The sequence below is a fragment of the Miniopterus natalensis genome, chromosome 2 (genome assembly GCF_054644295.1).
Source record: "Miniopterus natalensis isolate mMinNat1 chromosome 2, mMinNat1.hap1, whole genome shotgun sequence".
Taxonomy (NCBI): domain Eukaryota; kingdom Metazoa; phylum Chordata; class Mammalia; order Chiroptera; family Miniopteridae; genus Miniopterus; species Miniopterus natalensis.
Window position 1 is genome coordinate 117,772,433 of NC_142082.1, and position 15,425 is coordinate 117,787,857.

At 36.0% G+C, this 15,425-nt stretch overlaps 1 protein-coding gene across 3 annotated transcripts in view; it reads right to left on the reverse strand.

Moving 5' to 3' along the window:
- Positions 1 to 15,425, reverse strand: part of TMTC2 (transmembrane O-mannosyltransferase targeting cadherins 2) — a 374,536-nt gene that overhangs the window by 45,043 nt on the left and 314,068 nt on the right. For all 3 annotated transcript variants that reach the window (XM_087814516.1, XM_016199427.2, XM_016199430.2), the window contains 2 exons: positions 11,334 to 11,448; positions 12 to 75 (listed from right to left, as the gene is read on the reverse strand). In XM_087814516.1, coding sequence (XP_087670642.1) covers positions 12 to 75; positions 11,334 to 11,448 — 179 coding nt within the window. The remainder of the gene's footprint in view (positions 1 to 11; positions 76 to 11,333; positions 11,449 to 15,425) is intronic.

Here is a 15,425-nt window from a genome sequence, read left to right on the forward strand (position 1 = left end):
AAAGTACTTACATTAGGCCTCAGCCTGGCTGCCAGATCATAATACTTCTCGGCTGCTTCATTGAGGCTAGCCTGTCTGTTAAAGAAAAAAAGAAAATCAAACTGTATCATTTAAAATTGCAGATAACTGAACAGAATCATCATGCAGCAAAATATTAATTTTTAAAAAATTACAATCACACTCAAATAATAAGGTGCTTAAGCAGGAAAATACCATGAAAAAATGAATGCATGTAATGTATTTGTCACTGTCTTTAAAGCACTGCAAATAGTATCTCAACACAATCTTATTCAGTCAGTATTATTATTTTAAATTTACATATTGGGAATTAGAAATGTTATTTTCTTTTTCCAAGCTAGCCCAGATACTATGTTACAGAGCAGGGATTCTATAGCTTCAACATGATATCTTAAACAGAAAAATCTTAATTTTAAAAAATAACTTGTTGAAATTAATGAGTTGCTTGCTTTATACAAATTGTCAATATTTGCAGGTTTTTTTTTAAAAAAAATTCTGTATTTATCTAGAAAGCCACTTTCCAATTCAGGAGGAGAACCTTTCATTGTATATAGCAAAAAAAGGGGGGGAGGCCAGCTTCTCCTCTGTTCTCGGAGGCTAACTGGATGAAAGACTTTCATTTCTGAGTGAGTGACAGAAAGATGAAGGGATGGCTAGAGCTCACTGACAATGGTGGAAGCGATGGGGCTATGTCCCGATTGGATATTCTGCTTCTTGATCTCTGGGGCTACCTTGTCTCCTTCTAATTCATGCTATGCTTTTTAGCCCATGGAGAATTCTGTTATTCCTACAGCCTTCAGATTGCGAGAGTCAGTTTCTCCTGATGACCAACAAATAACACGAGTGGCACAGTTGACTTCTACAAACAAGACGAATGCTGAATTTTATACATGTTTATGCATTGTCTGTTCTTAAATTCATGGCAAACCCCTGCATGCAGCCAAGTGGTTAGCAGAATAAATAAAATGACAGCATCCCGAGGAAGCCCAGCCAATTAGCCATCAAAACAGCATGTTTTTCAATCATGCCATGCTACTTCAGAAAACCTTCCAAGATGATAGATTGTAAGAGCTAGGAGCTCTTGCAGGCTGTGCTGTAACCTGGTGACCATATTTGAGGGGCACGAAACAAGTGCTCTAGAAAAATATCAATTTGACTTCAGGTGATGTGAACACAGCAGTAAATGGGTTCAAGTGCGGCAGGTAAAACGGAGCAGTGTTCTCTCAAAACTGTTATGTTGAGAAGCTTTTGAGATAAGAAGACGGCAGAGTCAGGAATAAAGAGGAGGAACGAAAATTAACTTTCTCAGTGACAAAACCACATTCGGGTTTTAAAAGAGAAGGCTAACTAGTCATACCTATAAAATTGAATTTGCACTTTGGTCAAGCCAAATAAAAACTATAAAGACATACCCCATGCAACCATATAAATTATAGGAATAACTGAAGATAACATGTCTCTGGAGACAAGGACATATTTTTCTAATTTTTAAAGGAAAAATAATTAGAAACACTGCTATTTTTAATGCGGTTGTAGAGAAAGTAAAAACCCTTGACCTAAGGCTCTACTGGACTCATGACATGTTACAATGTGCTGTTGCAATTTATAGTCTCATAAATGTTGAAGTTCAATTTCAATACGTCAAGCAAAGTACTTCAGTATAGTAGGAAAGACTAAAATTTCCCTCGCTAGGGTATTTAATGAAAGTTCCCTCCACCAAATTATAGAATCACTTTGGTTCAGATTCACTTGGAAATCTGAACCAGAATTCATTAGGTCATGCCCTGGAAGGGTTTTCTCCAGGGGAAAATAAAAGGCATGGAGGTAGGAAATTAGAGTAACCTAATACTACAAAGAAGTAATTTACTTTGAAGAAAAATCAACCCATGTATGTTTAACATCGAAGGCAGAGCTACCAATTATTTTCATCTTTATGAACATTCAAATTCACGAGGTAAATTACGATCAAAAGAGAAACTGAGGCCCGGCCAGGCATGGCTCAGGGGTTGAACGTCGACCTAGGATCCAGGCGATGGGGGTTCGATTCCCGGTCAGGGCACGTGCCCGGGTTGTGGGCTTGATCCCCAGTTGGGGGCGTGCAGGAGGCGGCTGATCAATGACTCTCTCATCACTCATGTTTCTCTCTCTCCCTCTCTGCTCCCTTCCTCTCTCTGAAATCAATAAAGATATATTAAAAAAAAGAGAGAGAGAAACTGAGGAACTCACTAGATGAAGTGCCCTTAAGATAATAACCAACACAAGTGAAAAAAGGTTTCCCTCCCCCAAAATACGGTTATTAGTTTTTAAAGTCTTTATTGTCTTTAGTGATTTAATTCCCAAAGGACATATCTAGTTTAAAAGATTTAGTTTCTGAAGCTAGAAGTAGAATTGATGATATGCCAATGAAATAGAAAAAGAAAGAAAAAAGTAGAATTTATTAGGTCTGTCATCTAACTGTGAAAATTAATTTTCGCTCTAGGACTTTGCTTTTAATATTAAATGGTTTTCATTGACTACTAGTCAGCAGGCATTTATGACAACACATGGCAAACTGCAGGGAAAAGAGTATGTCAGTTCTATAAATGTACGTTTGTATCCTGGTTTCATTCTCTGGACAAGAGAGAGAACGCATGAGGAACCGTCAAGGTCAACTTTATCGTGTGTATTTCACACCTCCCTCTACAACAAGTATCCTAGAAGTGCTTAAATCTTAATTGCAAAGATGATGGAATTATTAACTGACATCTGAAAACTGAGGAAATCAGCAATATTCTGCCGGTTGCTTAGAGGATTCTAAGGACTCCTGATTGTCAAGAACCTCAACCGCTGGATTGTGAGACAATGACTGGAGGACTACTGGGATCAAAGTATTTCACAAAAGGTGATAAAATATACTTTTCCTGAAAACTAATTTCATTCCTTTCTTTACTATTTCTTTTCTGGAACAGAAATTTTATAAATTTGCTAAATATTTACACATCATTTTAATTACAAGTGATTAAAATGAGGCTCAGAGAAGTTGATAACTTCCCCCAGGTTATGCAGCTGCTAAGTGGCTGGGCCGGGTGGGAGTCAAGGCCTCCACACTAACTGTCTGAACCCCAAGCACAGGCTGGTGTCTTTAGACACATCAAGACGCAGCACAACGGTATGTGGCATGTGGCATGTGGCTCTGTGGCAGATGACCAGGATGATTCCTATATCAAATACTAAGAGAGGAAGAAAACATGCTTTTTGATTATTATGTTAAAAAGTTATGACTTAGAGATGAGATCGGAAAAAGGAAGAATGTGAGGAACACTGGCATCCCAGGTCTTACTTCCTGCCCAACTCCAACTCCCAAATCGAGAGACGTGAACCTCACCAGGCAACCTGAGCAGAGTATAGTTTTAAGAACAGAGAGAAGTGTACTGCCCTGTTTTGCCCCATGGACCTCACCCTCTCCCTCAAACAAAGAAGGGTAAGAACTCAGTGGGCAGGCAGACAAACAGGGACGGGGGAAACACAAGAACAGTGCTGACTGCTCACTTTCTTAATACCAAGATCTCCCCCTTTTGCAGGGGTTGGGGGTCACCTTCAGATATGGAGGGGATCCATACGTTTCCCACGTGTCCAAGGAGAAGACTTAGAAGGTGGGGGAAGGGGAAAGCAGTTCGCTCTGCCAAGAGATTGCCGGCGCCAGATATAGACAAGCTTGTGTTTTAGCCAGGGCATGCTCTGAAAGCCAAGGACAAGATTTTAAGAAAAATCACTTGTACCAAGAAGCTACACTAGATACAGATGAGTGACTACCCCCATCTAACGAGCCACCCTAAGAGTCAACATTATGTCCCGTATCTAGAAAACAAGGATTTAATCATGCCAACAACAGACCCAAATGGAGGCTTCTTTCTTATTTCCAATACCTGACCATCCTAGATATAGGGCCCTCCCCCTTTTCATACTATCTGTGGCCTCTCAGAGCCAGGAGAGGCAAAGAAGGAAAAAAGCCCTAGATGGTATTTACTATGAAGTAAATAGTAAACCTTGAATTCACCTCCAAAATTACTAGAGTGAGCTGATTATATTTTAAGTCTTTAGATTTGGTTTTTCTGCCATCAGTGAAAAGGCAGGTTCAGAGTGAAAACATATAGTAACAAAAGTCACAAACAAATGTTATTTTTGATAATTACAGAATTCCATGTTTGCACATGGGACTATGAAACTTATATCTATTAAAAATATAGAAATATAGTTCATATATCTAATTCCCCTCTCTGGTGTTATTTCATAATAGAAAAGTATTTTTTTAAAAAACACAGGTTTATGGCCCAATAGTCTTACAAGAAGAGATGTATAAAAGAAATTTTGGAACCAATTATGTTTTGAAATAGCAACTTAATATACCCGGTGAAATGTTTTAGGAAAATCTGATTAAAAGAATCACAATTACCTACATTTTTATGTATTCCATGAGAATTATAAAATTAAAGCTTGCTAAATTTAAAATTACTTCCTTGAAATATAAAAAATATAAACTGTAGTAGCATTTAGAAGACTCTCTTTAACTACAGTTATTAACAGTTGTGAACTGTTGATTTTGAATTAAAAATTACTTGATATGGATAATAAGCACTGTATAGCTCACACAAAAGACAGTATTTTACTATAGTCTTTGTGATTATTTTCAAGTATAACTTATGAACATTTTTTTAAACTAGAGAGCAGTTTGCTCCTATATCATGAAAGTAGAATAAAACAGTAGCTGAGTTTTCCTGGGTTCTTGCCAACTGCTAACCTGACATTTAGCTTTAAGTTACTCAAAGCAGCACTAAATTTTAATTCTAGTTGATAACTTGTACAGTAGAATTACAAGTAGAAATGAAATGAACAAGGGCATAAAAATGTACGGGAAATCTTAAAATAGCAAAACCAGAGTCACACGCATGTACAAAAAGTAGAGCAGAAAAGATCTTTGTAATGAAACTCAGAGTGAATTGTTGATGTCTATCAAGCCTTCTTAAATGAAAACTGCTTCACTGTCAAGACATCAAAAATGGCATCATAATCTGTAGGTATCTGTCTCAGTTCTAAACATAAAAGGCGGACAGGTAAAGCAGAAGTGTAGCAATTACAAAGGAAAAGACTATGCTGATGGTAGAGTTTTACAAAAGATTCCTCTGAGTTAGAAATTTCTTGATGCCTCATGAGCATTTGAGCCCATTCTTTCATGGCCTCAAATTCTTCAAGGCTGCTAAGAACAGGTTAAGCCTATATCTAGGAAGATTACATAATAAAATATACCAAAAGTAATTAAAAGGGAAGAAATATGTATTGGCAAAGCCAACTATAATATTCGTATATAGTAAATTAGCACTTATGTTCAAGGTGCAATGGATGGGGAGGAGTTGGGAGGAATGAGAGGAGGGAAGGCAAGAGAGAACTTACTTACTGGGATGGTCCAAGAACCAACACCATAAGCATCACCTAGGACTTGTTAGAAGTGTAAAGCTTCAAGCACAACCCAAACATACTAAATCAGAATGTGCACTTTAACAAGATCCCCAGGTGATAAACATACACATTAATGTTAGAGAGTTGCTGGGTTAAAAGATGCTCACCTTCAATCTCATCTGCCACTCTTTGCTTTAAAAACCTTACGACCCTTTACAACCTAGTTGAAATAAGCCCCTCTTGACCAAAAGTTGGCAGTGAAGTACAATTTAAAACTGGAACACCCACTGACTTTTCAAGAGGTCTTTGGTAGTTTTGGAGGTGTTAAAGAAGTATGTGGCCTAGAGGCCCTTGGAGTTATATATATTTCCAACAGGCCCCCCCAATCTTTGAGAAAAGAATCTGATTTTATTCCTTTCTCACTTAAGAAATTTCCATGTTATGTCACTTCCAATGAAATTTATTAAGAAATTATATATCTAAATTCTATATTTTTAATATCACTAATTCTTTGAGAGTATTATTTGAGTATAGAAATGGAAAGATAAATTCCTCCTCATACACTCATTCTGCTCTCTAGGGAATATGGCAGTAATGGGAACCAGTTGGTGCAGTGTAGTTTTGCTTTCCTTACTAACTTAGGGAGAGGTGATGACTTGGGCCCGCAGGCCTGGAAAAAAGGTTAAGTGCACACTTATCTCAGCTGCGTGTCCTCTGTGAGGCTCTATACCATGATGGTATTTCTAAAAACTTAATATCCCCTTGAGAGTAAAAACGTGGAGTTCTCTCATCTATGACTATATTTTCTAAAATTTACCATAAAGAATTTTAAAATATTGGAAGGGTTTTACTACTTAGGATTTATACACATTTGATAACCTGTTACTCTTGATAAATCCTTTCTCCATTAATAAATCTAAGAAGCCCAGCTTCAAATTAGTCCCCAGTTATAAAGACATGAAGGAACCACAGGGATAATGAAGTCCATATTATACTTGGCCAGAGTACACTAAATTTATATCCCACCTTTACCAACTGTGGGAAATGCCGACTCTCTTGGAGTCGCAGCATCTTCATCTGTAAAATGGAAATACTAGTGTCTACTTCATATATGTGGAATTATAACCAAGAGGCTGACAGGTATAAAATGCAAAATATGCTGTCAGGCTGACAGGGGATATTTTAATAAATGCTACTTTTGTTCCTCCCCTACCCTGTAAATGGATTAAAAACAAAGAAACAAGTAAGAATAAAAAGTTACTTTCCACCAGAGCCCATGAATGCTGTGAATCAGGTAAAGTTTTTAGTGCCTATAGACTTCCTCTCAGTTATAAAATATCTTCCTGCTCTTTCTAGCTTCCAGTTCTGGGAGAACATTGAATCAATCCATTCATACAAAATGCTTCTAATGGAATAATTGATTCAATACTTTCCTTTCACAACTCTATAGACATAAAACTCTACTGAGTTCTAGCTTTTTAAATTCCTTTGATATTTTCCTTTGATGATAAGCAATCTGCTTTTTATAATGCTCTCATCTGGAAGCATCCAGCACTTTTTCCACTTTATTTGAAGTACTAAAAATGTCAACAAGTACAGTCAACGCTCATTATGTGAGGCCACTCAACATCTGTGATCACCCTCCTTATAAATATATTGAGTAATGAGGCACAATGTGGATCCCACCTTCCCAAGCAAAACAGAAGCCAGAAATCCTCTCATCGTCCCACTTTCTTCCAGCCAAAGTTCTAGCACATAACTGAGGTTCCGCCAATTAGCAGCAACCTCAACGAATGGAATGGGAGTAAGCGTAATGGGGAAGGGGAGCTGCACCCAGGAGAATCATCTTTTAACCAAAGTGGCGCTCACTCTGCTTGGTTCCTTGTGGGGCGATGGTGGTGGAGCGCTGGACTGTGAAAGCTGCTCAGTCCCAAAGAAATCAAGGCAGCTGAGCATTATTTCTCACCACTTCCAGGCCTATGAGAGAGTTTTCGGCTACAGAATACTCTTTTTAATAAGAGTATTTATTTCTGGCAAGAATGAATTCTTTCATTTGCAACAAAAAACTGTGACTCATACGTGAAGACAAGTTTAGGCACAGATCTATTTTCATCAATTTTGCTTTCAATGTGATGACTGAAGGCTTCATCCTATCTTGGAAATTTTCTCTATTTGTTGATAATCGCTTATCTGCTCTATGCTCTTCTTTAGAAATTTTCTACTTATATATACAAAATATATGCATATATAAATTGATATATAAATACATACATTTAATTATATACACATATTTATATATACACAGATAAATAAAACTATATAGCACATATTGTGTATAAATTATATATGAGTGTATATAACTACATATGCATACCTGTATACTATATATAATTATGGAAACATATATACAATTACAAGTGTGTACAGTGTTCTCAATCTATCCTCTAATCTTTTATCCCTTCAGTTACTTTCATGTCTTTAGTATTTTCCATTAATTTCTGGGACAATACTTCTACTTAAATGATCACTCTATTAGTTATACATTGCCTCTACCCCATCATAAATTTGGAGATCCTATTAATCTCTTAGCAATCTTTCCAAATACTTATTTTATTTTCACAGGTAATAGACTGTATCAGTTAAGATAGGTTAGGTTAAACTCTCATTATTAAACACATCCCAAATCTTAGTGAATTAAGACAACAAAGTTTACTTCTCACTCTAACGCAGGTGAGAAGGGAAGTTTGTCCCCCTATGGTCATTTCAGGATCTATTTTCATAATTTCCAAGGCAGAAGAAGGGGAAAACACCGACTCTTACACAAGGGACATACGTCACGTTCACACACGTTCAATGACCCAGACAAGACCCATGAAGGTCTTTAACTTGGAAAACGGCAGGAAAGTGCAATCCTCCTTTGTTTCTCGAAGGTGGAAAGCCAATCGGACTCCCACTCTTGTGATTCGTCCTGCTATTATGCATAATAGATGTACTAAGCGGTTCTTAGGTTTTTCATGTAAATCTCACTGCTTTGGTGAGAGGCCTTTACTTAGATACATCTGATTTGTCGCTCTTATCTGAACTGCCAAAGTGAAATCATGTATTTAAAAACTTTCTGTGTACGTATTCTACAGAGAAAGATCCCTATCCATTATTGAGAGTTGAAATGGGTCTGTTAGAAATTTCTCAAATCTCAAGCCCCTTGAAGGTTCTGTAAGATAAAGATTTGGGTGGTGGCCCCAGGCTCCCTTATCTCTTCCAATCTCAACTCTTTTTTCTTTCTGCATTTGGGATGAACAGTTTTTTTCCTCATTAATAGATTATTTGGGCCATTTTTATTGGGAATTAGCAAGGAAAGGGAAGTTAAATTAGTGTTCTCAAACCATACCTTGACTGTAACATTTCCTAAATAGCTGATTTTGAATATTAGGTCAACTATTAATCCAGCTAACCAAGACACAACCAGGGAGACATCTGTCCTTTCCCTCACATCCAGTTGGCCACTAAACCTTGCCAATTTTGTCTCCTAAGTATTTTGGAAAAGAACAGAGCTCTTGAAGGAAGAATTAACATCAAACTCAATTTAGGACAATTTTGCATCCCCAGGGAAAATGTTATGTGTAACATTAAATGGGCAAAATCTTGATAGCTAACCATTTTAATAAGGTTGCATTCAAGGGAAAACCAATAACCATTCTTACTTCTTTTAGCAAACCAAGTTCTAAATGTTCTTGATTAAAAGGGAAAGAGGTTGGACAGTAAGCACTCAAGAAATAGTTGAATTTGACAGAACCCCAAAAAACAGGAAAACTAAGTGAAAACATTCTTGGGGACTGCCATCAAGTTATATAGAAGAATATGACCAGGCTGCTGTGGTCATACTTGTATCGATACATATAGGGAGGTGCTGACTGACTGCAACTTAACCAGGAACGCAGAACGCAGAAGGCTAGAGAGAAGGTTCGGGAAAATAAATCATAAACATTCCCACATCGTCAATGCATAACAAAAACTTTCCATTGGTTTCTAGTATTATGGTAACTAAGGAAAAGTTGCAAGTGATATATTTAACTAGGACATTTTTTATAACATCCTTATAATGGGTTTCCATTTGCAAACCTTGAATTTCTGATACTGATTTAATATGTAGCAAAACATCTTGTTCGTGAAAGTATCTATTATGATTAAGATGAATTAGCCTGTAGAATCTTGTGCATTCCCATCATTACAAATGGTCTTTTGTGACTAAAAGCAGTGTTTTATTCATGAAGAACAAAAAGATCTCCCCCTAATATAGTACCTAACTTTGTCATGCAGATTATGGTATCTTTTAAAAATTATTTTCCCATTGAAGGTTCTTGCAAATTGGCAACAGTTTATTTTATAAATATACCAACACTCAGTGGAATCCTGACTTCTCTTTGTAGGTATCAGCTTTAGGAATGTTAAATATTGGTGTGCAGTGAGGGGATTCAAAAGAAAACTGTAGTACACTCCTCTTACACAGACTTTGGGTTTCTTATTTAAAACACAAAAAAGGCAAGTAGGAAGCCACTGAGATACAGTTATAATAACAGTCTCAGATTATAAATCCAAAGTAATCTATAAACCTTGTTCTATATATTGGTTCCTGGGGGACAGGTAGAAATATGTGGTTATAAAAGTACAACACAAGGAACTCATGCAATGATGAAAACAGTCTGTATTCTGGCTGTGGTGATGGATCCGCAAGCTACACATGTGATAAAAGTGTGCAGAACTAAACACACACACACAGGAGTACCGGGGAAACACAATCAGACCAGTGGGTTGTATCAATGTCAATATCCGGATTTTGATATTGCATGGTAGTTCTACAAGATATTACCACTGGGGAAATTGGATAAATGGTACAGGGATCTTTCTGTGTTATTTCTTATAACTGCATGCAAATCTACAATGATCTCAAAATAAAAAGTAAAAAAAAGTTCCGCTACTTATCTTGAAAGTTCATGTTTTAAAACCATACAAATGTGAATCAACTCTCCAGTTATTTTCCTTCCCTTGTAAGAGTAATCTACATAATTACAAATTTATCTCTGGAAGTCACACATTGAGCCAATCGTATGAATGTCACCTAATGGCGCGTTTAGGTGATTTAATAGAGTGAAATTCAGGTAAGGGGGTATTCATGTTTCTCACAGAACAAATGATGTTTTTTAAACAACTACATAAATTATGTCAGTTTCTTAAAAACATCCACCTTTAACCTAAACCCCACTTAAAGATGAACTTTCTTTTTATAGTCACAACAAAAATTGTTGATCTGCCTTTAATTGTTTCACTATTATTCTAATAGCCTTCCTAATCATCTTTCTGAAAATAGAAGCACTAAAGGTCTGAAGATGTACTGTTTCAATGCACAGCGACAGTGCTAATTATAGGGCCATTTTGAGAATTTGATAGGCCTAAAGAATATTTGCAGTGTTTGATAATCTTCTCCACTATGGAATGTAATCAAATGTCTCCACATGGCACATTCGACGTAATAAAAAAACACAAATGTTGAGATACAATAGACTAACTGACATAATGTTTGGAGATATTTAATTAGATAGTTATTAATTTCAATTATGCAATTTTCTTTTTGTATTTTATGGCCAATAATTTTTGATGGGAAGGGAAAAGGGGGCACTCAATAATTTTCAGAGTCCTGAAAGCTCATATGCCCTGAATAATGTGCATATAAACTAGAATGGAAAAAAAAATAGTCCTGATTTTTAACATGGCTAAGCAGAATAATTCACTTTATAAATGGAATGAGGTGGCATGACGGGGAATTAACAGAATTAACTGCTTTCCTAAAGCCACAGTGCTGGTCTTTTACAGTAACAAAAACTAACCTGAGCATGTGGGCAGCATTGAAGACCACGTCAAACTCCGTGCTGTCCAGTTCAGCTGCTTTTTTTGCCATCTCAGCTGCTTCTATGAGGCGAGATTCTTCCAGAAGAAATTGACCTGCAAAGTATGAAAGCAGGAGAGCTTCAACTTAGAAAATAATAATCCTGTGAAACAAATAAAGCTGCTACAGATAAAAATATAAAAACAATGATTAAGGTGATGTGAAGCTAAGATTTACCTATGCTATATACCTACATTAACAATCCTCTATAGACTGTTGAAGCAAGAGATAAAATGAACAAAAGATATATCACAAATAACAAACAAAAGATATATCATATTATGTAAAAATGTAAAAAACTATATACAAAACTGTAAAGACTAATGGGAAGATTAATGTTTTCTTTTCTTTCCAGTTTTATTGAGAAATAATTGACACATATCACTGTCTAAGTTTAAGGTATACGGCGTGATGGTTTTATTTACATCTATTGTGAAATGATTACCAAAGTTTTCGAATGGTCCAAGTGTTTGAGATTTAAGACCCTCTATTAGGCCTACTGCTGAATCAGCAGCTCAGGTGCAGTATATCTCAGGAAGCCACCAGTCAACTGGCTTAAACATTCACCTCTAAATTCATTATATGTTGCACCAGTAGTATAAAATTTTATTATTAGCTATAAATCTCTGAGCTCCTAAGATGATAGGTCCTTTCTAGAAAGAAAAAGATATTTACAAATGTGAGTTTAGTTGATTTTAATTACTGGTCCTTTAAAATAGCTTTTGTCTCTGACATGCACATGCACAAACAGGGCTATGCATACTGAGATATCTTAATTCCTTATGTTTAAGTAACAGTAAAATTATTAAAAGAGCGTAGAAAGGTCGGCTTAGCTCTTAATTAGATTGTTAATTAGACTGACTAACAAACATGGAAGAAATATTAGCCAATTCAGATTTTTGAGTTTACTTTCAGGCCAGCTCTACAAGGTTAAACTTATTGCAGATAGAGCCACACAAGTCTTTAAAGTGGTAGCTCAAGAGTTCTTATATAATGCTATCCCAGAGTCATACTGTAAAAACAAAGAAACAAAAAAACACATAAAAGTTGAGCCCAATTTTAAGGCCGTAAATATGCAAACAGAGAGAATAGGCTGCTTTTTTAAAGCTGGGAATTTATTAACAGTAAAAGTAATGAATTTAAGCCTTATCTGATACACCTTTTCAAATGATGACAGAGACACGCAGAAACCATCCCACAGGCTTACAGAGTTGCTAATGATTATTTCGTTTTGCTTGGGGTTTCCTGTTAGCAGTATAAAAAATAGCTATAAAAATGATTTCCAAGTCCTGAGCTTCACACAGAAACAGAAAAAATTAAAAATGGTAAATCCTCCCAGGTGGCTGTTGGCAAAGCCTATTAGTTACTGTTCATCTAATAAATATTACAAATTGTCTTCTAACCCCAAAAGACCAGACCTTAATATACAGAGTGTCCCCCAAACACTTTAACAGCTGATGGCTCAGCTGATGTTTCTTTTCAGCCAGACGAACCTTTGAACAAAGGAAATTCATCCTAAAATGCCACTGGAAGTTCGAAAACGCAGTTGAAGTACAGACGCTGCCTTCACAGTTATTCAAAGTGTGTATACATTTTTGGGGGAAACCCTGTGCATACAAAATTTAACAGCTCATAACTCACTTAATTTTCACTCCTTTTCAGGCTTCACTGATTTGAAATAATGGGGGAAGCCAGACTAAGCTTTGAACAAAGAAAAACTTATCCGCTAGACTTTTTTTATGGGGATACATAAAAGATAAAGTTTACGGTACAAAACCGGCAACCGCTGACAAATTGAGGGTGCACAAATACTGAACAAAATGATCCTTGATGTTTGTGATCCCATTGCTTCGCGTTATCAGCAGGGCCTGGACCAGAACGGTCATCAGTTTGAAAACGGGCATTGACAAAAAAATTATTCATTTCTGTAGATTCTTTTAAATTTTGAAAATGAACTGTATGTTAATAAACACTGACTCTATAATCATTCAAAGTGTGTACACATTTTTGGGGACACCCTGTATAAGGGGACATTTTCTGCTTTAAGGATTGTGCTAAACAGAGCAGCTGCCTGTAGTTAAGCATTTCTAATCTTCAATTGGTAAAGGATGGTGAGTAAAGATAAGCCTAGGATTTCAAGCCTACATTTTTAAATAAAGTCACAGTTTTAAGACCAGCACTTGGAGACCCATCAGCTACTTCTACAAAACACTTTATATCACTTTCTTAGTTTGTCCCCTAACATTCTGTGCCTTTCTCATCCACCAAAACAAACATAATTGTTGGGTTAGAAAATAACTAAGGAAATGGGGCTGTAAATAGTTATATTTATAAATAGAAAAATACCTTACTTATGAAATTCATGCATGTGCTAACTCTACAAATATGTTGACATGACATTCAATTTAAAGTATACATGTTTTAAAAAAAGTAAAACAAGGATTAGACAATGTGTAGCATACTGAATAATCACTGTCTCCGCACATATATTAGTAAAGAATACCAGGCAAAACCCATTATTTAGTTAGTTATGCTTATTATAGATTGTTTAAATTAAAATGTAATATTAACTGCTACCTGTCTTCAAAGCATAATATTTACCCAAATAAATGCATTAGTAAATATATCAGTTACTTATGTGATATTTAAACAAAAGATAATATAGGAATTACTGTTTTTTTCCTTTATAGACTGTTATTCACTCTGCATGTATTCTGTTATTAATAGTTAAAAATGCTACAATTAATTGAATAATGGAAGTTATTTTCTTAAAATTCATTACTCTAGACAGTAGAGGGAAAGGAAGATATATTAGCTCAGGGAGGAAAAAAAAGAGAGAAAAGGACATGATACGTGTACTGTCCACAAAGAGAGGGACAGTGACAAGAAGCTGTGTGATAAAGGTAATGACAGTGGGTATAAGAGGTGCATTTATATGCAATGCCATGCCCCAGGGCAACACTTTTCAAAGATTTTTTTGTTGATTTTTTTTAGAGAGAGAAGAAGGGAGAGGGAGAGAGAAACATCCACGGGCTGCCTCCTGCACATCCCCTAACGGGGGGTCGAGCCCACAACCCAGACATGTGCCCTGACCGGGCTTGAAGCTGCACCTTTCCAAGCACAGGCTAATGCCCAGCCCACTGAGCCACACCAGCCAGGAACCACGGCAAAGCTTTTTAAGCTTTGTTAATGTTAAACACATCTTTAACTGTTCAAAAACAACCACAAAAGGATAACACTAACTGTAAAATCAAATATACAATTCTTATAATCAAATATACAATTTTATCATAATTTTTACTTATGCTTTAAGTGTGCTTTGCCATGCAACATGCTTTTTGTAAACAGCTTGCAAGTTCCCAAAACAACACGAAACATGTAATTTTTTTATTGTATATGGTGATAGAAATAATTCTCATATAATAATTTTATAATGGTAGAATTCATTCATCATATTAACACTCAGAAAAACAATATCACAACATATCAGGTATTTGCATAATTCTCCCCGTTCTGTTCTTGACAGGTCATATATCTCAATAGTCCAGCATTGATATTCTGTTATGATTAAGGCATAAAATATTCTGAAGTGTAAATTGTTTGGTATCTATTTTTTAACTGAATTTAAAAATATGAACTGAAGTTGAAAGTAAATTCTTCTTCTTCTATGTTTACAATGATTATTTGTTTGAAATATAGCCCAGAACTGATGAAAAATCTAGCAATAAGCATTTCAAATACATAGAACCAACATAAATTGGGAAACAAAGATATAATATGCTCCTTCTTAATATCTATCCAAATTGATATGTTATTGGGAAAATAATAAGGAACAAAATTTGCCCTACTCCTTCCAGAAGACTTTACCTCAAATCCCTCCTCTTCAACCAACTTCAATTATTATTGCTCCCACCAGAAACAGGCTCGTGTCTGTGAACTGCTTAAACTTTGCTTAGTGTAACCTGCTGCTTCACAGCCTTATTTATCGTGGACTCTCAGCCTCTAAGATTTCTCTCCACCCCCCCTCCAGTCC